This window comes from Mercenaria mercenaria, chromosome 4 (genome assembly GCF_021730395.1).
Source record: "Mercenaria mercenaria strain notata chromosome 4, MADL_Memer_1, whole genome shotgun sequence".
In the NCBI taxonomy this organism is placed as follows: Eukaryota; Metazoa; Mollusca; class Bivalvia; order Venerida; family Veneridae; genus Mercenaria; species Mercenaria mercenaria.
In genome coordinates, this window is record NC_069364.1 from 7,899,682 (window position 1) to 7,925,762 (window position 26,081).

Here is a 26,081-nt window from a genome sequence, read left to right on the forward strand (position 1 = left end):
TTGACAAGATTACATCGTCCCAAAAAAAAGAATAAAGACCTGGAATTTTTAGTGTGCCTCTCCCACAACCCCCCAAAAAAATTGTAGCCATAAATTTTTAACTTTTAAATTGTTAGTCAATGAAAAATAAATTTTTTTTTTGTCTAAAAGGGGTTAGTTTGATAACGGGCCTTGGCGTGTTTGGGGAAGCCTTGAGAAGACGACCAGACCACTCAGCCCACAGTTATATATAACCCTTTAGTAAGTACGTGACTGTCTTATATAACTTATGGTGAGTCGGGCCACAGCGAAATAATATTGTGGGGTGATGCGTTTGCTGAAAAAACTTTTGGGTATTAAAAAGTCAGCCCACATCTAAAAATTTTCTAGTCTACGTTGAGACGTCCACAGTCAAACACGTCTGTGGATGAAAAAGCCCCTGTTATATAAAATATTTATGGGAGATAAATTTTCACAGAGTATATACATGCTGTATTGAGTACGTCTACAGTCTATACACAATCTTGCAGTGATTACAGCCCATTTTTTTGTTCACTCCATAAGGTTCTAGCATTTTCAGGATAAAAAAATGGTCAAGGGGCGACCCCCTTTATCTCTAGGGAGGGTCGTAAATTTTATTTCTAGCTAAAAATTGGGTTTTTTAAAAACTCCCAAAATATGGTTTTGTAAGTGACTCCAACAGAAATTTTGGGGGTCAGTATGAAAATGGGGGAACGGAACATCGCCCTCCATTAACACTGACCCCGCATATTTCCTAAAAAGTTGAAACAAACCCCCAATACTTGAAAATAATTATACGATTCATAATGAGTACAATCCACATGTATATAAAAAACTGAAGGTACAGTACAATCTACATTTTGTATTAAATCTTAGTAAACACCCGCTCTTGATGCAAAAGTTACTCACGTTTTATGTTTAAATCAGGAAAAAAAAATTATTGCCATTTTTGGAATAGACTGCAATTGTCATCCGTGGGATTGTACCGCAATAAATATTGAAAATTAAATGTGGCTAAAATTATTGGAATGGGGGGCCCCCCCGAATAGAAATAATTAATTACTTTTAATCTCAAAACTTTGGGCTACTGTCTTAAAACTTCCAGAGTACAATTTGTTGTGTAAAGAATTCCCTAAAGATTACAAGGGGTTCCCCAGCCCTTAAGCTTGAAAATTGCCATTTGACTTTTTTCGTTAATAGATCTTTCAATGCAGTAAGACAAAGTAAAGAAATATTGTTTTTACAGGGGAAGTGTATGCTAATATGGGACGTAATGATAAAGCTATCCCGGGTTTCGGGGGGGGAAAGGCGAAAGTAAAACCCCGATCATATACCGGACATTTTACTATGGCCAAAGGGTAAACCATAAATGGTATACTTTTATAAAGATTATAAGTTCAGAAGAAAGCATTGATAAAACAAGTAAAATTTTTGTTTTGTTCTGTTAAAGTGCACTGGGGAAATGAAATTTAAAATTTTTGGAAATCTGAAAATTTATGCAAAGCAAAGCAACACTATTTTATTTTGTTGGGTTTTTTTGGTGAAAAATGCGCAGTGGTACATCATTGGTTCATATTATACTCTTACAGAATGAGTTTATTGTCAGTAGTTCAAACTATTTGCCTTGAAAAGAAGATAGTTTTGACTGTTGACCAGCAAGTCATTCAGTAAACATTTTATTACTTGATTTGAGAAATAAATTTAAAAAAAATTTTTGTCAAGTTTTGACAATACCGGCCCCCTGCGATTAGGCGTCTTTTAGCACAATCTATTTATATAAAGGTCGAATAACGTAACTTAAAAAAATCATAAACAAATTTAATGTGGTTTAGGGGAAACTCAAAAAAGTGAGAACAGTTTATTACATATTTTTGAAATTATTCAAAAAAGCCCATTGTTTATCTATTGATTGAACATTTTGTAAACAGTCAAATAAAGAAAACGTGGGTTTTAGTGTAATAAAGGGAAATTTGGGTTGTCAGAAAGAAAACTACAAAGATGAATGGGGGGTTTATCTAAAAATAAGGGAAAAGATTTGTTACTCGGGATTTTGTAAAAAAATGGTACATGTATGAAAAAAAAGGGAATTTTTTATTTCGGGGAAATCACAAAGAAAAGAGGCATGTTTTCAAGGCCAAACAGATAAAATCCGAGGATATTCTGTTACAACACTATGGGGAAACTTTTTTTTGCATCTTTTTTTTTCATGGGTTTTCAGCAATTATTCAAAATGATTGAAACCTGACTAGGGAATAGTTGTAAAAAATTTAACCAGAATAAATGCAAACCCAAGAAAGGGGGCGTAAAAAACATTTAATTTCGTGGGATTAAATTTCACAGTTTTGGACAAAACTACAAAGTGGGGATATAATTCGGGATTTTAACTTTCAAACAAAAATGAAGGGGAATTTCTTGTTCGTTGGATTAAATTTTGTGGATTTGGGGCTCAACCATGAAATCATAAAGAAATGTCCCCCATGTTAAAAAAAGACTTTATTTAACGAGGAAAACTTGCCCAAAAGGAAACTTCCCTAGGTCTCAAAAATTTTAATTTTAAGTTTACTATGCAGAAGCAAGTGAAACTGTTCAGCACCCAAATCAAAAACGAAAATGTGTAAGTTTTTAGTTTAACATGATATAATCTATTTTGCCTTTTTTTACTTGGGTTTTTAAAAAGTTTTTCGGGGGATAAGAACCTATCTAAGTAGAATTTTTTAGGTTTTAATTGTGGTTATACTTTCCTGAATTTCTTTTTGGTCTAAAAAATAACCAGAAATTTCCCAATAAAATGTAGAAGAGAACCATGGTCATTTGTTTTGAAATTCTGTTGTTTTGTTTATTCGCAGAAAATGCTGATAAGGGGGTTGAAATTTGAATTTTAATACTTAATACAACAACAATTTTTAAAAAATGGCGGAAATTTATTGCTTCTGCAAAGAATGGTTTTTTATAAATTTGAAGAAATGAAAAGTCTTTTAAAAATGCAGAACCTTTTTATAATAATTCCCTGGAGAAGGTTTCACTCAACAAAATTTCTAGCATGGTTAAACTTATTTGACAGGACAAAACAAGTTTTGTGTATTTCGCCCCCTTTTTTTAAGAGGGGTGGACAGGATTGGTGAATGTATGAAAGATCCAGAGAAGGATGCAGAGAACTTTTAGATATCTTTAAGCACAAACAATTTTGACGTTACAGGGCAAAAACGTCAAAAAAGTTTGAGAAAACTTCACTGTTTCGGCAACGTAAGAAAATTATATTAATTTTTGTTTTAAAGTGCGCTTTTTTTTTGATAAACAAAGGGAATAAAATATACACTCAGTTTATGTGAAGTTAAAGTTTGTGAAATTTGTGAAGTTTTGCCATTGAATACCAAAATAGGCAGGTTCAAAGAAAAAAAAAAACTACCACAGATCATTTTTACTGTACGTTTTTTCCCATTCTTTGGGTTTTTTATGAGGGTTTAGTTATAAAGCCTACAGTGGCAATGGTTAAAACTGCGACTATTTTAAACCCCCTTTCAAACCTCGCTGTGGTTTGGGTCTCCCCGCGTACCTGAGCAATGACTGGGGGGGCATCTAAAGTCTTGTTCATTCTTGTAGCGGGGAAAAACCCCTATGACAAATTGTTGATGGCATTAACCTTACCGTTATTTTTTGTAATGAAAATTTCCATCTATCAAATTTTGGCAAGACCCTTAACTGTTAAAAAGGGGTTTTTACCTAAAAGACACTGACTGAATAGCGAACAATGCAGATCATGACGACTGCAGGCATATCATGAACACTGGGCAAAGGGAACAATAGTGTCCAGCGGTAAGCTTAAAACCCCCCAAAAAACAGAAAAAACTGGCATGTAAAAATTTTTATGCGGGGCAAAAATTTTAGATATGAATGAGGTTTAAAAAACCAATGTTTTGTTGTAGAAACACGCTTTTATATTAACATAGAAAATTGATATATAACAAACCCACCCCCCCCCCCCCATATGACCGGTGCATGTATCATTTTAATGGGAAATGAAGGAAGCAGAGAGAAGTTACCTTAAGCACTACAGATCAAAAACCCGATGTCAAATACGAAGATAACTTGGGAAAACGTAGTTATGCAGGCAGGGGGGCTAAAACGGAGGAGAAAAACGTGAACAAAGAATGGAACTTTGTAAGGGGGTATTATGCAAATCGTTGGAAAGAATTTTAAAGAGATAGCAAAAATAAGTAACAAAGAAAATTTAAAATTTTTTAAGTTTCTTTGAAGTTGGTCAGAAAACGAAGAATTTGTATAAAGGGTTGAGGGAAAATTGAAGGGGGGAAAACAGCTTGAAAACTGACGTGAGATATAGCTTTTAAACTGATGGTGAAAAATAGCTTGAAAGTGTGGTTGATATAGCTTTAAACAAGTTTTGGCAAACAAATGTCCTGTTGATATTTTTATCCCGAAAAAAATTTACGTTCCCCCGGGGTACCTTATAAAAATTTTTAAATTAACTACATAAAAAATTTTAAAGCATCAAAAAGTAATGAAAAGTACCACAAGGGGGCAGCACAAGTTTTAAAGTTTTTTGCTCACGCCATAGTGACAAGGTGAGTTTTGTGATCACCCTTGGGCCCTGTGGTTGTGCGTGCGTGCGTCAAAATTTCTTTTCTGCACGTAGTGGGGTTTATTTATGATTTTATTTTTAACCCAAAATTTACACAACTTTTTTCCCTAAGATCACGGGTTTCCCTTTTTTAATGCCCGATCCCCTTTTGGTTTCCGAGTTACGGCCCCCGAAAGAGCCAAAATTTGCTATTTTGACCCTTTCTGCACAATGGGGAGCTTTAATTTTTGATTTTTTTTAAACCAAAACTTCACACAAAATTGGATCACCATAAGATTGGAAACCTTTCTTTAACTGGCCAGATTCCTTATGGTTTGGAGGTGGCCCCTGAAAAAGGCCGAATTAAACTATTTTGCCTTGTCTGCACAATAGCAGCTTCATTTATATTTGAATTTAAAAAACTTGCAAAAAAACTTTTGTCACCATAAGATTCGGTTCCTTTTTTGAAACCGGCAGATCCCTTTAAAGGGTTCCAGAGTTATGGCCCTGAAAGGGCCAGAATTAGCTATTTTTACCTAGTCTGACAATACAGCTTATTTATATTTGATTTTAACCAAACTTGCACACAAATTTTATCACCACAAGATCTTGTTCTATTTTTTAAGGCCCGTTCTCAGTTTCCGATTAGGCCCCTTAAAGTCCCAAAATTGGCTATTTTTGGGTTTTGCAGCCAATGAACTTCATTTATGGTTTTTTTTTGATACAAACTTCCCAAAACATCTTTAACAACAATAAATCTTGGATTCCAAAAAAATCAAATCCAATCATAGGTTCCCCGAGTTTTTTAATCTGATTACCCCCCTGTTGTAATCAAAATGGGGTTTATATCAGAAGTCTTTAAAGGGCTTATTGAAATTTCATTATAGTTATTTTGTTGGACTGCACAAAGGGGAGATAAATATTGACGATTTTTTGCAAATTACTCCCTTTATTTTTAAATTAAAATTTTTTATCTCCATAACTAAATGAAGATCGTCTGAAATTTTTTTTATGTTTAACAGATTTATTTGGTAGTCCCCTTTTGTCCACTTACACTATTTATTTTTTTTAAAAACTTCCCTTTTTACGTTATATAAAATTTGCTTTTTTTTAGTAACTTTTTTTTTTATTTGGGCCAGGGAAAACACGAGACCAGTTTTTTGTGGTTAAAATGGGTGGTACCTCCCTTTTTTTGGTGTATTTAACAATCTATACCTTGTAGTTTTTTTTTTTTTTGGTTAAAAATTTCTTCCTTTGTTGTTCCTGTCCTTTGGACTTGAATTTTTTCTGGGGACTTCTTGTCCCAAGTGCAATGATAAAGGTGAGCGATATAGGGCCTCTGGCCCCCTTGTTTTTGAATTCATGCAGTGTTTTATAAAAACTTGGTCACTTTCTTTAAGTTACGCCTTTTTTCGCTTTGTTTTTCTCGTTATGAAAAAGTTTACTTTTAAGATAAAGTATGAACAAGTAAAATTTTCAGGATATGTACTGTTTTCAGAATTTATTGTCTGTGATTATTTGGCCTAGAATATTATTTTTGTGGAAATTATATAAAGCAGTGCCATGGAAACAGAGAAAAACTACTGGATGACAAATTCTGTTCAATGCTCAAATTTTGTTGTTTATTTCTTTGTTGATAATTATGTTACAGATTATTTAACATATTGTATAATAATTATAATTTGCAAATCTGCATGTTTGTGCAAAGTCGTTGTATCTGCCTGTTTATTTAAATACAGTTAAACTACTTTTGCACTGAAGTGATGAAATCTTATGAAACGGAAATTATATATATTCGGAGCTAGGTGGCTGAGTTTCATTGTATTACCATTTTACGTGCATTTATTATGTTGCTACTGATATTTTCTACAAATTTTACAATTGTTGTTGAATTTGCAATTTTTTTATACATTGGTGTTGTTACATTATTTTTGCACATTATATTTTCGTTAGCAATATTGAAAACATTCCATTTTACAAACTTGTTGTACCCCCCCGACAACAAAGTTGTAAGGGGGGGTATACTGGTTTCAGGTTGTCCGTCTGTCTGTCCGTCTGGCCGTCTGTCTGTAGACGCAATCTTGTGTGCACCATCTCTCCTTATCCCCATGACAGAATTTAATGAAACTTCACACAAGTGATCAGTACCAACAGTAGTTGTGCATGGGGCATGTTAGGTTCTTTTAGAAAAAAAAATTACAGAGTTATGGGACTTTGTTTTTTTGTTACTATACTATATACATAGACACAATCTTGTGCGCACCATCTCTCCTCATCCCCTTGACACAATTTTATGAAACTTCACACAAGTGATCAGTACCAACAGCAGTTGCGCATGGGGCATGTTAGGTTCTTTTAGAAAAAAAATTTGCAGAGTTATGGGACTTTGTTTTTTTGTTACTATACTATATACATAGACACAATCTTGTGCGCACCATCTGTCCTCATCCCCTTGACACAATTTAATGAAACTTCACTCAAGTGATCAGTACCAACAGTAGTTGTGCATGGGGCATGTTAGGTTCTTTTAGAAAAAAAAATTGCAGAGTTATGGGACTTTGTTTTTTTGTTACTATACTATATACATAGACACAATCTTGTGCGCACCATCTCTCCTCATCCCCTTGACACAATTTAATGAAACTTCACACAAGTGATCAGTAGTTGTGCATGGGGCATGTTAGGTTCTTTCAGAACAAAAATTTGCAGAGTTATGGGACTTTGTTTTTTTGTTACTATACTATATACATAGACACAATCTTGTGCGCACCATCTCTCCTCATCCCCTTGACACAGTTTAATGAAACTTCACACAAGTGATCAGTAACAACAGTAGTTGTGCATGGGGCATGTTAGGTTCTTTCAGCGACAAAAATTGCAGAGTTATAGGACTTTGTTTCTTGTTAACATACTATGTACATACAGTCTGCATATGCAATCTTGTGCGTGCCTAATCTACCAAACCCTTACACACAATTTAATGAAACTTCACTCAAGTGATCAGTACCAACCCTAGTTGTGCATGGTGCATGTTACATTCTTTTAGATAAATATTCTGCATAGTTATGGGACTTTGTTTTTTGTTACTATACTGTAAACATACAGTCTATATACATACAGTCCACATAATTATGCAATCTTGTGTGCGTCAAATTGCAATGTAATGTGTCAGTGCATGCGGGGGGTACATTCATCACCTTTAGTGATAGCTCTAGTTTATCTTTATTTAATGACACTGATTTATTTATGATATCTTTTTGTACTTTAGTACAGAAGGGTCATATATTGGTACTAAGAAGTAGACAAAGTCTACCTTCGCAGTTGAAGAGCAGTGAAGTCACATGATCAAACAGTGATTTTTTTTTACTATTGGAAGAGTATTCAGAGTTTTGTCTTACATGCAAAATATTATTAAAAGAAAATATACACAGGAAAGTACATTTAACTGAATTTAGAGCTTCATTATCACTTAAGAAAATCTTTTACTTTAATACAAAGTTCTGGAACTTAACACTTGCATTAGAACTCAAAAAATGCCATTGAAAAATGAAAAATATGAATTGTCTTTCGATGTGCTTGCAAATTTTTATGATGCGAAAAATGACGGTATTTCTTCAAATTTCAGTATCCATCTACTTTAAATGTACTTCCATTGATGATGTTTTTACACAGTACACATTGATTGATGATATTTTAACACAGTAGACTCGCTTTCCAGTTTTAATTACATGGCAGTATTTTATCTATATTTTATGATAAACAGCCTCTTTTACTGTGACTCAGCAAAATGTTGGTATTTTTTTCAGCTGGCAAAATTCAAGAATTACGCTCACTGATTTGCACAAATTTATACTTTTAAACCAATGTACATAAAAACAGGTATTCATGTGTATTAACTTTCCTTTTCAAGGAAAAACAGAGAGTGCAAAAAAAGTTTAATTCTAGCCCTGATATAGTATATGACTGATGGTGTATTTTTTTTAATCTAAATAAGAACACATGTGCTTTACTTAAAATGAAGAAAAGTTGTCTTTTTACGCATGTCTGTTCATGTTTATCAATTAGTCTGAACCCTGTTGTATATACATCGTATTCACTTCAGCAATACAACCTATTTTCCTTTCAGTATATCCGTATTACACTTGCATTATATCACTATGTAATTATACTTTTTTATGTCTGCATAATATGTGTAATTAATTGTACCATGAGACTTGTTGTAGTACTTTAGATTATCATATTATCATAGATTTAGTTTCTACCAATTTTAGTAAAAATACCTGAAGCTGACAGGAAGTATTTTACTTTCTGGAAAAAACAGGTGTGGCTGTGACCTCAAAACCTTATTTCTATAGACAAGCATTTATTTATACCAAGAGTCACTTTAACAATAGCTTTCTTCTTTAATTTTTTAATAGATTCATTTTGACCAGAAAACAGTGAAAGAATTGCTTCACACAGTAGAGACTGATCACATATTTTTTAGCTCACCGGCTTTTGTGATCGCGCGGTGTCCGTCGTCCGTCCGTGCGTGCGTGCGTCCGTAAACTTTTGCTTGTGACCACTCTAGAGGTCACATTTTTCATGGGATCTTTATGAAAGTTGGTCAGAATGTTCATCTTGATGATATCTAGGTCAAGTTCGAAACTGGGTCACGTGCCATCAAAAACTAGGTCAGTAGGTCTAAAAATAGAAAAACCTTGTGACCTCTCTAGAGGCCATATATTACACAAGATCTTCATGAAAATTGGTCAGAATGTTCACCTTGATGATATCTAGGTCAAATTCGAAACTGGGTCACGTGCGGTCAAAAACTAGGTCAGTAGGTCTAAAAATAGAAAAACCTTGTGACCTCTCTAGAGGCCATATATTACATAAGATCTTCATGAAAATTGGTCAGAACGTTCACCTTGATGATATCTAGGTCAAGTTCGAAACTGGGTCACGTGCCTTCAAAAACTAGGTCAGTAGGTCAAATAATAGAAAAACCTTGTGACCTCACTAAAGGCCATATTTTTCATGGGATCTGTATGAAAGTTGGTCTGAATGTTCATCTTGACGATATCTAGGTCAGTTTCGAAACTGGGTCACGTGCGGTCAAAAACTAGGTCAGTAGGTCTAAAAATAGAAAAACCTTGTGACCTCTCTAGGGGCCATATGTTTTATGAGATCTTCATGAAAATTGGTCAGAATGTTCACCTTGATGATATCTAGGTCAAGTTCAAAAATGGGTCACGTGCCTTCAAAAACTAGGTCAGTATGTCAAATAATAGAAAAACCTTGTGACCTCTCTAGAGGCCATATTTTTCATGGGATCTATATGAAAGTTGGTCTGAATGTTCATCTTGATGATATCTAGGTCAGGTTTGAAAGTGGGTCACGTGCCTTCAAAAACTAGGTCAGTAGGTCAAATAATAGAAAAACCTTGTGACCTCTCTAAAGGCCATATTTTTCATGGGATCTGTATGAAAATTGGTCTGAATGTTCATCTTGATGATATCTAGGTCAAGTTCGAGACTACGTCACATGCGGTCAAAAACTAGGTCAGTAGGTCTAAAAATAGAAAAACCTTGTGACCTCTCTAGAGGCCATATGTTTCATGAGATCTTCATGAAAATTGGTCAGAGTGTTCACCTTGATGATATCTAGGTCAAGTTCAAAAATGGGTCACGTGCCTTCAAAAACTAGGTCAGTAGGTCAAATAATAGAAAAACCTTGTGACCTCTCTAGAGGCCATATTTTTCATGATATCTATATGAAAGTTGGTCTGAATGTTCATCTTGGTGATATCTAGGTCAAGTTTGAAAGTGGGTCACGTGCCTTCAAAAACTAGGTCAGTAGGTCAAATAATAGAAAAACCTTGTGACCTCTCTAAAGGCCATATTTTTCATGGGATCTGTATGAAAATTGGTCTGAATGTTCATCTTGATGATATCTAGGTCAGTTTCGAAACAGGGTCATGTGCGGACAAAAACTAGGTCAATAGATCTAAAAATAGAAAAACCTTTTGACCTCTCTGGAGGCCATACTTATGAATGGATCTCCATAAAAATTGGTCAGAATGTTCACCTTGAAGATATCTAGGTCAAATTTGAAACTGGGTCACGTGCCGTAAAAAACTAGGTCAGTAGGTCAAATAATAAAAAAAACCTTGTGACCTCTCTAGAGGCCATATTTTTCAATGGATCTTCATGAAAATTGATCTGAATGTTCACCTTGATAAAATCTAGGTCAGTTTCGAAACTGGGTCACGTGCGGTCAAAACTAGGCCAGTTTGTTATAAAAATAGAAAAACCTTGTGACCTCTCTATGGCCATATTTTTCATGAGATCTTCAGGAAAATTAATGAGAATGTTCACCTTGATGATATCTAGATAAAGTTCAAAACAGGGCCACGTACCTTCGAAAACTAGGTCAATAGGTCAAATAATAGAAAAACCTTGTGACCTCTATAGAGACCATATTTTTCAATGGATCTTCATGAAAATTGGTCAGAATTTTTATCTTGATAATATCTAGGTCAAGTTCGAAACTGGGTCACATGAGCTCAAAAACTAGGTCACTATGTCAAAGAATAGAAAAAACGACGTCATACTCAAAACTGGGTCATGTGAGAAGAGGTGAGCGATTCAGGACCATCATGGTCCTCTTGTTTAAACTTTTTGTTTGTTCTGTTGTTCAGATTATCATTTAATATTTATTGATCTCATTTTAGCTTGTTATTTTGACTTATATTTTTATGCAAGTATTCAAGGATAAACCAAATTACTAATGAATACATAGAAATGACCCTTAAACATAACATAGTGCAAAGCCTCATTTAGCCTTGTGACAGTGGGTGAGAGGTTATCAAGATGGCCCCAATGACCTTCAATTTTAAATTATAGTACTTTGAGCTGATAAAACTGGATATTATCAGATATTAGTTATTGCTATCATGTCATTGTGTAATGAAGTAATATGAATTTGAATTGGCCATCCAAAATAAGACTAACTGACTTTAGCTACTTTGTGTTTAAAAGAAAACAACTTAAATTAAATTTAATAAGCACCTAAGTTTTCCTGATCATGAGTAGTCTGTGTCAGTTGTCACTTGCTAAGTCACGAGATTGTCTAATTCTAATTCTCCATATTTATATAGACACTTAAGAATCTCTGTTGCATAGATAATGTTGATATTACATAATAGACCTTAGTTGATATTTACCTTGTAAAAATATAAAGTTTGAACACCCCTCACACGAGGGCTGACTAACAATTTATGTGGTTCCCAGCCTTTTTTCCGTATATTTTCTATGTTGTTATTGCTCGAAACTAGAGGGTAACTTGAGCATTTTGTTCCTATGATTTTGAGTGATCAGTGTTTTACTATTATTCATGTAACTGTACAGCTTACATTTGTTAGAGTGATATTGATGACAATTTGTTATAGGCTAATTATTTTACACTAATGATGATGTAAGTAAAACTGGATTACAAATGTCTGTTGTCAAAATACACTTTGTTTGAAAATAAGCTTTGTACAATGTACTTTGTTTCTCACTTCAGAAACTTTGACCTTGTTGGCAGAGCTTTTACCTGGCAATCTTTTGCAATTGTTTACTTGCATCATATAGCAGTGTTGTATATTATGTTTATTATTTCACTTTGAAAAGTATGTCGGAATTAAATTGTATAAAAGACATTTTCTGTATTTACTTTTTGAGAAATCCTAAAATACATTAGTATTGTAGCAAAAAACTCTCCACGAAGTATTGGTTCTTGTTCATTTCTCTTTTGGTATAGTCTTAATTTGTGTATTACAATTTCTCTATTGTTGCTTTGAATGCATTTACTTGTCTAATTGTTTTTCAAGTTCTGTTATTGAAGAAGTACTTTTGTAGCATAAATATCTGCATAAAAGGGTGATAAACAAGTTTCCATTTTTGGTCATTTCTGTATTTCTTATCGGCCATTGACGTAACTTGTTTTCTGAAGTGCTGGCTCAAAATTATCAGTTTTCCATCATTATTTGCTTTTTGTTGAAATATTATGTAACTAGTTTGTCTGTGGTATACATGTGCTGCATAAGTAAATAACCAGAAATCATCAGATTTAGAATTGTCTAAGCATAATTATATACATGTGCTTTTTTACACACCATGTAGCAATACATTATAATTGTTATTATGATGATAGTGAAGAAGAATCAGTTCATTCTAAAATACTGTGAAATCATTTAATTTCGTGGACACAAAATTTTGTGGTTTTGAAAAAATGGCTATTTCTTGGGAATATGAATTTGTGGGTTTCAAAGTTTGAAAATAAAATGAATTTGAATTTTACTTGTTCATTGCCATGTAATTTTGTGGATTGTCTCATCCACCAAAGTCATTATAATTAGACCACCCACGAAAATTAACCTTTAGCCTGCTGGCGACGTGATTTTGCCTTTGCGACCAGTGCAGACCAAGATAAGCCTGGACGTCCGTGCAGGTTGATCATGGTCTTCACTGATCGCTGTTAAGTCAGTAAATTTTCAGTGAACACCCCTTCAAACAATAAATGGTACTGGCCAAATTGAATGATAGACTAATCCGTTTTAGGAAGCAGAATAAAGATTAATGAATTTACAGTACATTATGCAGTTGTGACTATTTATGTAGCAATATCTTTTCATTTACATTCCTACTCTTTAAAATTGTGCTCATAATTTCAAATATTGTGTTTGACATTAAAATATAAATACATATTACTGAACAAACTTTCAGTGTTTTTGTTATTTTTATCGTCATGGTGTATTATGGTGTTTGTAAACTAAATGGGTTTACTAGAGCAGGAACTTACAAACCTTAAAACAGCTCTGATGTTCTGGCGAACAGGGCAGTCCTACAGCTATCTTGGCATTGAGGTGAACCGAGGAACCTTATAGCAACCCTGATATTTTGAACAGGGCTGTTCTGTAGCAGTTTTTGGCATTATTATAGTGAACAGAGGTACCGTATAAGTTAGAGCAAAAGAGCAGTATTATAGTAGTCTTTTGCATTGTAGTGAACAGAGGAACCTAGCAACCCTTATGTTTTGGTCAACGGGGCAGTCCTGTAGCAGTTTTTGGCATTGTAGTGAATAGAAGTACCTCATAGCAATCTTGATGTTTTGTTGAACAGGGCGGTCCTGTAGCTGTCCTTGGCATTATAGTGAACAGAGATACATCAAAGCAACCTTGGTGTTTTGGTGAACAGGGCGGTCCAGTAGCAGTCTTTGGCATTGTAGTGAACAGAGATATCTCATAGCAATCTTGATGTTTTGGTGAACAGGGCGGTCCTGTAGCAGTCTTTGGCATTGTAGTGAACAGAGAAACCTCAGCAACCCTGATATTTTGGTGAACAGGATTGTCCTGTAGCAGTCTTTGGCATTGTAGTGAACAGAGATACCCCAAAGCAACCTTGATGTTTTGGTGAACAGGGTTGTCTCGTAGCAGTCTTTGGCATTGTAGTGAACAGAGATACCTCATAGCAACCCTGATGTTTTGGTGAACAGGATTATCTTGTAGCAGTCGTTGGCATTGTAGAAAACAGAGATACCTCATAGCAACCCTGGTGTTTTGGTGAACCGGGCGGTCCTGTAGCAGACTTTGGCATTGTAGTGCATAGAGATACCTTAAAGCATCCCAGATGTTTTGGTGAACAGGATTGTCCTGTAGCAGTCTTTGGCATTGTAGAGAACAAAGATACCTCATAGCACCCCTGATGTTTTGGTGAACAGGATTGTCCTGTAGCAGTCTTTGGCATTGTAGAGAACAAAGATACCTCATAGCACCCCTGATGTTTTGTTGAACAGGGCAGTCCTGTAGCAGTATTTGACATCGTAGTGAAACGAGCATTCTTGTTGCAGCCCTGATGTTTTGATGAACAAGGCAAACGCGCATTTCGACGCGGAGTTGAGGTATGATTTTATAAGCTTGTACCCTTTAACGTATCACGGCGTGAAAAAAAATCGATTTTTCCATTGACAAAAATAATATCGACCCTCAAAAAGTGTCTCTAATTCTACCCCGATTTAAATCATCGTCTTATGGTGAACAGAGCACTCTTGCTGTATCCCCGATAGTAAATAACAGAGTAGTCTTACTGCGACCTTATTTTGGTGAACATAGTCAGTCAGTATTATTTCGAACAGAGCAGGTTGAATAACCAGAAGCCGTCGTTAATTTTATACGAAAATCTAACGACTTTGCTAATTCGTAAATGCTTAGGTAACAACATCGCCAAGGAATGCGTTGTGTAGTCGTTTCGCTTGTGTATAACTGTCTAAACAGAAAGTATCAGTACAGTTCTGAAATATATTCTCAAAGTGCCTGTCGCCACTATGTATATATATAATGATTATGCACTACTTGTTATCAGTGTTATGAACGATAGGCAAACTGAAATACGTTTTCCGCTCTTTTTATTGAATACAATAAATTACAAGGCAACCGAACGTACATATACAACACCGTTGTAAACTTGAGAATTGTTTATCAGTTATTATATAAGTTCATTTGCAGTACGTTACATGTTATATGTTTTGCATGTGTTCAGAAAGCACATGCATTCACGCACCACAAATTTAGTTTTTACTTGCATTTAAGGTATTTCCGCAAATTGAAATTAGAAATCCATGTGAAAAATCAGAACTATCGAAACAGCTTTCGAAATGCAAGGACACAAAAAATATATGATAAAAATTGAAATGATATATCTGTATGTAAACTTGCGAGCATGAAAGCTACGCTGAACCCTATCTCCACAGTGCTTTGGAAGAAAATGAGTGAACATTTTTGGTGCAAAATTTCGGTATCGTATGCAACCTAAATTGCTATAAAACATTTATTTTCAAATCAAAGAAATGCCAAAATAGTGCACACGAGCGTTACTTTTTCAAGAAAATGTCGTTAAACATTCTAATGCGCAAAACACGTGCACAGTTTTTCTAAAATATTTCGCCGCCATGTTTATTTCAAGGAATAAAATATATGATTGTTCTTTTACCTGAGATTTCCTACCTAAAATATGTATGTCTCCTTGTTCATGGTTAGAGATATCCATTTAGTATAGTTTTTCACTGTCCGATCCCCTTAATCTGTTACCGATCCTTCACATTTAAAGAATAAACACAATGTGTAATGATAGTTTTTCGCTTTACACACCTCCCTTGGACAAGAAAGCCGTTTCACTTAAAATTTGTAAGCATCCGCTGACAAAATATTACTAAAAGATCGAAACTTTTTCTAAAATAAAGTTGAATTTCAATCATTTTCAAAAACTGGAAATATTACACATTGTGTTGAATTTATAAATAAAACAAAAATCCCCCAAATAAACAATTTTAGATCTTTTCCGGGAACTATACGTTTCAGCCGAACAACGCATTTCAAGATGACACAAAACTGATTTCTCTTCGTAAACAGTGTCAAAGTTCACCTGAGGAACATTGCTGAAAAAGTAAAAGTGCTTACTTGTTTCAGTTTTACGTCCTGTAGAAACAATCAACTTTCAACTTTAAATGCATAGATGTTCTATAAGTATTCCAATATAAAAAAACGTCCGGTCTTTTCCGTGAGAAATAAAACGAAGCAAATTTAACTATTTGTCTACACTTCAACCATGTGAAATTAAAGGCATGTATTATCACGAGACTCCCGTGCATTTTGAACCTCGTGGTGAATAAACTGAATTTACTTTAAAGTATGGTGTATCAGTTGAGTCAGTTATTTGTTCATTTCAGAGAACATACATTAAAGAAGTGTTTATGAGATTATGCATGTGTACGAATATTTACTAGTCTACTTTATATTAACGACGATAGAAAAGTGTGCACTCGGCAAATAGCAAGTCTATCATTTTCAGGTGTATACTGAACACTGATCCCAATGTTCGTAATTTTCAGATAAAGAACTCGTTATCCTTGGTTTCGTAGACAGTCTTAGTACTGGACCGCTGTTTCTGCTGTCAACACCGCAGTAATGTAAAGTCAATGTCCATTTCTATGCCGGAATTTCAATGCACATTTATTATCAGTTTAAATCTATGAAAATGTGAAAAAATATCATTGTTTAACGAAGAACCAAGATGCAGAAAAGTTACTTTTGAGATATTGCTGATTTTAATCATCAGGTTTTCGCGTGAGAAGTTCAACTGATTGCATTTGGTAAAATGTTTCGTAGTTATCTACAACTGTATACAAATTGTATTACCTCCTAACATATTTGGCTGTACATTTTTTTCTGCGATTTATTCTCACTGTTTTCAAAAACATGCTGCATTATTCTCATATTGTTTAAAAAGTCGATAGATCAAAATTGGTTAGTACATAAATTCCACTATAATAAATTAAACCTTTCTTATACTTGCACAATCCTTGAAAAGAATTTTGGATCGTTGCCAAATCTTGTTCACATTAAGTCTGAGGCTTGTCTTATAATTTTAGGCAGTTTGGTACACCATACGTACAAAAATCATTGTCCGCACATTGCACTAGTTTTATGTATGCTGAAAATAGCAATATGTACAGATTTATTTTCGTTTTAATACATGAGGTGGTCAAGTTTGAAAACAGATTTTGTAATAAGTTTAGTTCTATTCAGTAAGACAATTCTCCTATGCACTAACTGAAACTTTGAACTAACTTTTGCCATTCATGAATTTTTAATAAAGTATTTTGAAAGGATTTATAAATCTAACCAAAAATTTGGAAAAATACAGGTAAAATATCTTCTTTGTTTATTTCCAAATTTTAGTTTTACTTTTTATACAGCTACTTTAAGTTCAGGTCTTGCAAACTGAGCTGTTTTTGTATTCTGGAACAGCTGCATTTGAAAGATTTTGTTCACTATATTTTCACACTTCAAATGAAGGTCACTCTAAATTCAAGATGGCGGAAGTACCTTAAGCATGAAAATATATTGTTCTGGTCTTGCAGTTGTTCCAAGACTTTGCTTCAATTAAGAAAAGGCAAATTAGATATTTTTCTAGCCAAAGTATCTGACAAAATTAGGACAGTATTTCTTGTATTGCATCTCTTTAAGGATGAAACTTGTAAACAATCTTTGAGAATAAAAATATATTTGCATTGGTCATTTTTGTAACATTCAGCTGACATAAACCTGCTGTTAATACAAGGAATACCGCGAATTATCATCAAATTGAACAAATGATTCCTATATCATTTACGAGAGCTAGCCATTATTTTCAGTCACATCTGGAAGATCCTTATGAAGCATAAAACGCAACCAAGTTAAATGATACAGCAGGATCGCTTTGATTGAATCTGTTTATCAGAGGTGATGCAATGTGAAACTCCTCTCAAACCCATACCCTCATAGCACAGACTGATATTAAAATTCCATGATCCCCCACATCAACCCCAACAAAAAGCAGAAATAACATATATTCCAAAAGAGTGATTGCACGTTTATGATAAAAAAAAAATTCACCAATTTATAAGTAATGCATATAAATATTAAGGTTAGATCACTTCCACTGGTATGATCTTGTTCATTATTATGATATTGGCAGATATTGTTTGTCAATAAAACCAAATTATCGAGTTTTCAACATAGCAATCTCGCTGCGAACATGATAAAATATTGTGACCTGAAAAGTCATGATACAACGCTGATATTAAAATGAACGAAACTGTCGCGCTGCAGCTTGGTATCACTGCGAACAGAGCAGGCTGCAGCAACTTGATATCACTTCGAATAGAGCAGGCTGCAGCAACTTGATATCACTTCGAACAGAGCAGGCTGCAGCAACTTGATATCACTTCGAACAGAGCAGGCTGCAGCAACTTGATATCACTTCGAATAGAGCAGTCTGCTGCAACGTGATATCACTTCGAATAGAGCAGTCTGCTGCAAACCTCATATTTTTGTGACCAGAGCAAACTGCTGCAATTTAGACATTTCTGTGAGCAGAACAGACTGCTGCAAACCTGATATCATTGTGATCAGAGCAGACTGCTGCAACCATGATATTTTTGTGAACCGACTAAGACTGCTTTAAACCTGATATTACTGCAAACAGAGCAGTCCGCTGCTACACTGATAATGTGAAAAGAGCCGATTGCTGCAACCCTGATATCATTGCAAATAGAGCAGACTGCTGAAAACCTGTTTTTTTGTTATCAGAGCAGACGGCTACGATTCTGATATTTTTGCGATCAGACCTGCTATTATTGTGACCAAAGAGTATTGTCTCAACCCTTATACTACGCTTTGCAATTGAGTTTGCCCTTTCCGAATAATTCAAATCGATATTATACTGGGACTTGACAGGTGTATGTTGACAAAAATAGCCGAGGCCATCTTCCACAATGAATTCGATTGGTCCATTGAACGATCATGTTAATCTTGGCGCTAGTCAAAAAAAATCGATGTTCAGCTTGTTTTATATTTGTGACGGGCAATCTAAACGTCAAAACTTTGAAGTACCAAAATAATGCAAGATAAATCACAGTACACAGTCATGTAAAGTTATTGGTTTTATCGCTTGCGCATATTGGCGAGTACACCGCGCATGTTCAGTACATACATAGGTTTAAATCCCCAGAAAAAAATCGTAATTAGAGATATTATTTGATAATTTTTACATAAATCAATGAGGAATTGAATGCCCTTTCGATACAAGTTTTATTTGTGGGCAATTCTTGAATATATTTATACCTATAGCATGTAAGCGTCGGCAGCGATGAAAATTTCATGGGAAATTGCTTCAACTATTTTGGTCTTTCGAGTTTTTGAAGTGAGTGGGGATATTGCCCATATGAAAATATTATCTCAACTAGGATCGCGTCAAAATTACTTTGACTAAAACGTATCCATTATCTTTAATCTTATTCACAATTATTTGACTAACATCATTGCTGTAATTTTTACCTCGCGGCATGATTACATAAATGGCTCTATAACGTATTTCGTTGCGTTTCGTCACTAAATCTTGGCTGTTTAACTGAAGGGCGGAGTCAGAATTTCAATCGAGATAAATATAAATGTGACAGGCGAGTACAGTAACTGACTATAATCGTCGCGTGAGTGGAACGATGCTCTATCTACCATTTTTTAAACGTGCCGAAAATCGCTTCCGAAGTTTAACTCTCGTCTAGTTTCTTTATTTCTGGGCGAAAATGACGATAAATATATCTACTTGTTCCTTGCGCTTAGTTCTTTTAGACTGTAAATGCTTTTAAAAACATTTCGTTTTTACTTTTCTGCAATTATACATTTTTCACTTTGGAGATAGAGCAAATTTGACGAAAATAGAAAAAAATGTTAAAGGTGTATTGCTCTATCGGGAGATAGAGCACTGTGAATTTACAAAATTGGACATAGAGCAAGATAATATTTATTTAAATTGTATATTGAAAATAGTGCGAGAGCTCTTAAACAGTAAAGACAGTCACAGTTCTCATTTTGAAATTAAAGGAGGAATGGATTTGGTTTTAGTATCATCAAACTGACACACTATCATAGGCCATATTGCAACTTTCAAGATTTTCTTTGAGGAGGAAGACTCTAGTTGCATTATTTTTGGCATGCGCAGATACCTAGGTATTGACTTTCTTCGTGTCGACTGGATGGCTTCCTCACATGAAAAAATTGCGGTTTCAAACAGTGGTGAGGGGCAGGTGTTCAAAGTCAGAAGATTTGGACCGATTTGCCAATGGTTTTACCATGCTGTCCGTATTGTTCAGGGTTAACTGAACTGCTACGCACGCTATAGACATACAGTAAAGTTCCGCTAATACGACCACTTCTAATACTTCAAAATCATGCAAAAATTTGAAATTTTAAAGAATCAAATTGTAAAATATAGAGCAAAAACGGTCCGCTAATAAGACCGATTCACTATGGAGACCACCATTTTGCCTGGTCTTATTAGCGGAACTTTACTGTAATTGGCTATTAAACTAGGCACATTGGTCCTACTTATTTGCAGATGAGTATTCGTAAACCATATCATAGTATTGTGTTAAACAGCAACAAAATGATTTTGAAGTTTAATTACTCAGTAACCGCAATAATTATTGTCAGCAATGAACAAAGATCTAAAATCTTTTTAGTGGTAACTATTCTATTTGCCAAATACAACTAGCTTTTCATTACGCTGAGTAAGATTTCCCGTGTTTAGTTATTAGTTGGCATTAAGTTATACATAATATATAATACCAAGCATTATAACAATACCTAATGACATTGTCTTTGCAACTAAATATTCTCATTAATAACTGTATTCTTTCACAAAACGACAGTTTTTATATTATGTTCAACTTTTGCATTTAACTGTACTTGTCAGTCATACCAGTTCTCTTTTACACAACACAGTCAATGTTATATTCATGTCTCCTTTTAGGTGGATTGTACGGCGTCCATCGTCCGTCTTCCTGCGTCAACATTGTACTTAATTTTTTTCTCTTCTGAAACCTCTGGTTACATTTATACCAAAACTTGGTCAGTAGAATTTTGGGATAGATCTCTATAAAGTTTGATCAAATGGTTAATCTTGGCCCCTTTGAGGGCAGCTACTGCCAGCTAGAGCAAAAAAATAGGAAAAACATTTAAGGAACTTCTCATGAATCGCTTGAATGATCTTTATCATTATAACATCCTCTCCCAAACTGGTTCAGATCGGGACGATTGGCCCCTTTGAGGGATTACCAGAGCTAAAATTAGAAATTCCCTTAAATGATTTTATCTCATGAACCACTACATGGATCTTCTTCAAACTTGATTTATAGCATCATTATAAGAATCGTCACCAAAATTGTTCTGTTAGGGGCGCTTGGTCCCTTTCAGGGACTGTTAGAGTTCAAAATAGAAATACCTTTAAACGACTACTCATGAACCATTTGATGGATATTCACCAAACTTGGTCTAGAGACCAGTATAAGGTATAAGGTATAAGGATTTTAAAACTCTGGTCTGGGTCATAGTTCACCTTTTGCAGTTCAGATTCATAAAATGTCCCTTTGATTTCCTCGTCCTGTAAGTCAACTAGTCTATAGATCGGAATTGTTCCTCTATGATAACGTTTTTGTACTTTAAACACTTCACCAGAATACGTTTCATCGTACGCTCGAGTAAACACGTTCCTAAGATGACTGATACGTACAAACGCACCAATTTTAAACTTGAACTGCCTGAGTTTTGAATTTATTTGTCTGCGTTTTGGGTTTCGCGCAAAATATGTGGCTAGTCGCACTTCCTCCTGGTTAGTGTCCTTCACATCAGCAGGTGTCATACCAATTGTTCTGTGATAGGTTTTGTTGTAGTTCTCTGCAATGTCTTGTAGCACTGGTAGGAATGAACTCGTCTCCTTGTACGAAAAATAACGCATGATTCTGGTCTTGATTGTCAAAATAGCCCTCTCTGACGTGGAAGCTTTGGTTTCGTTTTGGGTAGGAAAGTAACGAATGTCTTCTTTCTTCATCAGCTCTTGCACTTTTTTGGCTCTAAATTCTTGGCCTGAAAGTATACAATCAGTGTATGTAGTATTTGACAAAGTATACTAGTATTATTATCACGATTTCGACAACTTTCTTAATTATTGTGAAATTAAAATAAACTTGAAATCAACTATACCTTTATCAGTGATCAGCTTGGCTGGAGATCGTCTTGATGTTGTAAATATTGTTCTGAATGCGTTAGCCACCTCTTCACCAGTTTTGTACTTGAGTGGCTGTAACCACACGTACTTGGAGAATGTATCAATCACCAGCAGAATATACTTGAAACCCTCGTTCCAGTCAGCGAATTTTGTCATATCGATCAAGTCCGCCATCCATAAGTCATCTTTCCCAGCGCTAACTACATGATTTCTCTGAAATCTTCTTCTGACTGGTTTATGTAGACTGTACGATTCTTGATCATGCAAGAATTTACGTATTCTATGCATACCGATATGGAATTTGCCTTCATTTTTCACCACTTTATATAGTTTCTGTGGTCCGGCAAATCCACCGGGGTGTTTTGGATTATAGTATATTGTTTTTAAATAATCCTCCACCGGAGCCATGTTTACTGTTCGATGTCCACAACACAAATAATCAGTCATATTCGAGCTACGACAATTTATGCATTTTCTGAGTCACTCTCTTCCTCGTTATCATTATCGGAATCCGTCTCTTCGCCTTCTTCGTCACTCATTCCCACATCAAATAAATCTTGGAATGAGTTTTTATGCATGCGTAATACCCTCTTTACTGCCGATGTGCTATTCATACCCTTCGATATTAATGTGTCTATACGAGCCATGATTTTCTTGTGCAGTCTATTGTTTCTGAGAGGCAGCATGTAAGTGTCTATCAATGTAGTGTACTTGTTGAAAAATGCCTGCTCGTTGTGGGGCTGCATACGCTCTTCAGTCATTTCATGGGCATCATCACTCTGATCCCCATCATCTATAAATCTGTTATATATCTTCTCGTATTTGTCTTCATTGGCCTCTTTCGCTCTTTTCCACAATTGTATAAAAGACTCATTGTCTTCCACTGAATCATCTTCACCATCACTGTCACTGATTTCATCATGATTTCGTTTCCTGTGTTCCCTACGTTCGGGGCACCAGCCACACTTAACGTGTCTCTGCACGTCATGGCCAGACTCGAATAACTGTCCACAATCGTCACAAGCCTGTCCTTTATCCATATTTTCTGTTTCTTCTGCGATGTGCACTGTTTGAATTCCAACTGAAGAATGATGATTTGTTGGGACTTGTTCCTTATTTATAGTTTCTGGAGGAGTCACGTGATGTATCGGATGCCAATTGTCAACATATTGTTCAGGCGTATAACATGTTAGCCTCTGATTATCCGGTGTAAATGGCTTCAAATCCACCATTAGATATCCGTAGGGACGTTTTGTCGCTTTTGCAAACATGTTCAAAAGTGTATCACTTTGTCCCGGGTACATCTGTCTTGCCAGGGTCATGATGGATTGTTTGTCGACTGGGTTGTTGTATAAAATCAGATAGTGGCAGTTTCTTCTTTGTGTGGGATCCTTGTTTCCGAATAAATTCTGATTAACAGAAATCACGGATAGAGATCTATGGTGCGATCCCTCAGTAAAAAGGTCTGTGATACGTTTGTCCTTGCCGGATTCAGAGAACAGGTCATCCAATATCAGTAAATTGTTTATCTCGGGATCAAAGAACTCGTCGTCTTCCAAGTCGTTGGGAATACCCTTGATAAATTCCACTCGAGGTTGTACTGATGTATAAATTTCGGTGTATAATGGTTGCCACCGTTTGTATAACCACACAATCCTGTGAATATCGGGCTGAATTTTCGAGGTGTGATTTTGCAACATGTCCTTAACCATCGTTGTCTTCCCACAAGCTGAAAGAGATAATTATTTCAGTGTTTTTGATTTAGTATCAAACAACTAGCATAATGTTATGTATATAAAGAAACCTTATTACATAAAAAGAAATAAAAACTACAAGAAAAAGGTTAAAAATAAAAAATACCTGTAGGACCCGAAATCATCATAGTGAATGGATGTTGGAACACAACATTCTTGTTTTGTTCTGGTGATGATGGCGACATTCCCCGCGGCGGTGGAGGAGGAGGTGGAGGAGTAGGAGGAGGAGGAGGATACGCTCCAGTGATTTTCTCATGCATTTGCCTCCAATGCCTTGACATATTATCCCTCCTTGTAAACTCACTACGACAATCTGGGCATTTGAACATGTTGAGTCTCTGGTAGCGAACTAACAAATGACACTTACACGTTTGATTCCTGTATTTATAGTCATATCCAAATAGTGTTAACCAATCAAATCCACTGATTTTCGACCAATCATACTGTGTTTTTAACTTCGAATTCACCAATCACATTACAACTCGTTCGACCAATCAAAATGCATTTTAATGAACCAATCAGATGTATTTAATGTATTGAAAACCAAAGGTAGTGTCATTCAAATAAAAAACAATGACGAACTGTGTTGTGCACGTGCAATTGTAACAGCTATTGCTCGTCATGAAAAACATCCTCAGTGGGATAACATTCGGCGAGGATATGGGCTTCAAAAAGTATTGGCTGAACAATTGCATGCCAAAGCTTGTGTTCCTTTGGGCAAATGTGGTATTGAAGAAGTGAAGAAGTTCCAAGCTGCATTGCCTCAGTACCAGATACACGTATTGTCAAAAGAACACTTTAACGGCATCATCTATGACGGTTTAGAAGGTGGAGTGCCCATTTTCCTGTACTATCATGATGAGCATTTTGATGTGATCACTAAAATGACAGGGTTTCTCAATCGTATAGGCCGAATCATTGCGGCCTATACTACTGCTCAAGCCCGCCTTAAGCTCTACAGTTACCTGCAGCCATTAGGTAGAAGGGTTCTATATTGTGATACAGATTCCGTGGTGTTTACAACAGATGTGGGTCAGTGGGAACCGCCATTGGGTGATTACTTAGGAGATCTTACAGACGAAGTGCCGAATAACAGCATCACATCATTTGTCACAGGGGGTCCTAAAAATTATGCTTACGGACTTGCTATTCCAAATAAAATGGGTCAAATGTCAATTTGTAAAGTGCGTGGTATTACACTGAATTTCAAAAACTCACTTGACATTAATTTTCAGACTGTCAAGGATATGGTTACCGGAAAGGTTGACGAGTGTGTTACTGTTGTAGACGAAAATAAAATTGTCAGGAATCCCTCAACTGGACATGTAATTACCAAACGCGAAACGAAGGACTACAAAATCGTCTTCGATAAACGAGTTATCAGTAAAGAATATACTACATATCCGTATGGATATTAATAGTATAAACGTTGTAAATATTGTTGCCATGACAAGAAGACAAAGTTTGATTATTAAAGGTTTTCACATGTTTTTAGATAGTGATTGTCTATAAAAACATGATGTAACGTTTTTTATTACACTAGCTATTATTATTATGTTCAATAAATTGTATTATAGTACAAACTATCAATAAATTTGTATAAAAAATCTTGATTGTCTTACTTATTTTTCTTAGTTAGAAACAAAGTATTTCGTCATCTCAAACAGATACAAGACCTGGAGGTAAAGTTTCTTACCAACACACAGTAAAATTGGTAATAAAACATATAGTAACTATTAAAAATAGTTCGTCTCACGCAAAGATGGCCGCACTCATCAAATGGCATGCTACCGGAAATTGTCGTCTGCTACAGAGAATATGATCCGCTAATATGGAGGGCCCATTGTTCTTAGGTATAAAATGGTGCAGTATCAGAAAAAACGTCGTCTGTTACGGGATAAGCATAAAATCGTCTGCTACAGAAGTTCCGATAATTTCACGCCCGAGTGGGTTCAAAAAACGACTCATTTTCTAATCGATCCAAGATGGCGGTTTTATATAGAATAAAGAAGGGGTCACCGAGTGCATATCGACTGGATGAGCCCCCCTGACTACTGGCAGTATTGCTGTAATCCTGATATTATGATAAACAGAGCAGTATTGCTGTAATCCTGATATTATGAT

At 35.3% G+C, this 26,081-nt stretch overlaps 1 protein-coding gene across 1 annotated transcript in view; it reads left to right on the forward strand.

Moving 5' to 3' along the window:
* LOC128556114 (protein O-mannosyl-transferase TMTC2-like) overlaps nucleotides 1–7,921 on the forward strand; it is a 41,313-nt gene extending 33,392 nt beyond the window's left edge. Inside the window, exon 6 of the mRNA XM_053540031.1 lies at nucleotides 7,845–7,921. Within this exon, the coding sequence (XP_053396006.1) occupies nucleotides 7,845–7,921 (77 nt within the window). The remainder of the gene's footprint in view (nucleotides 1–7,844) is intronic.
* The last annotated feature ends 18,160 nt before the right edge of the window (nucleotides 7,922–26,081 follow it).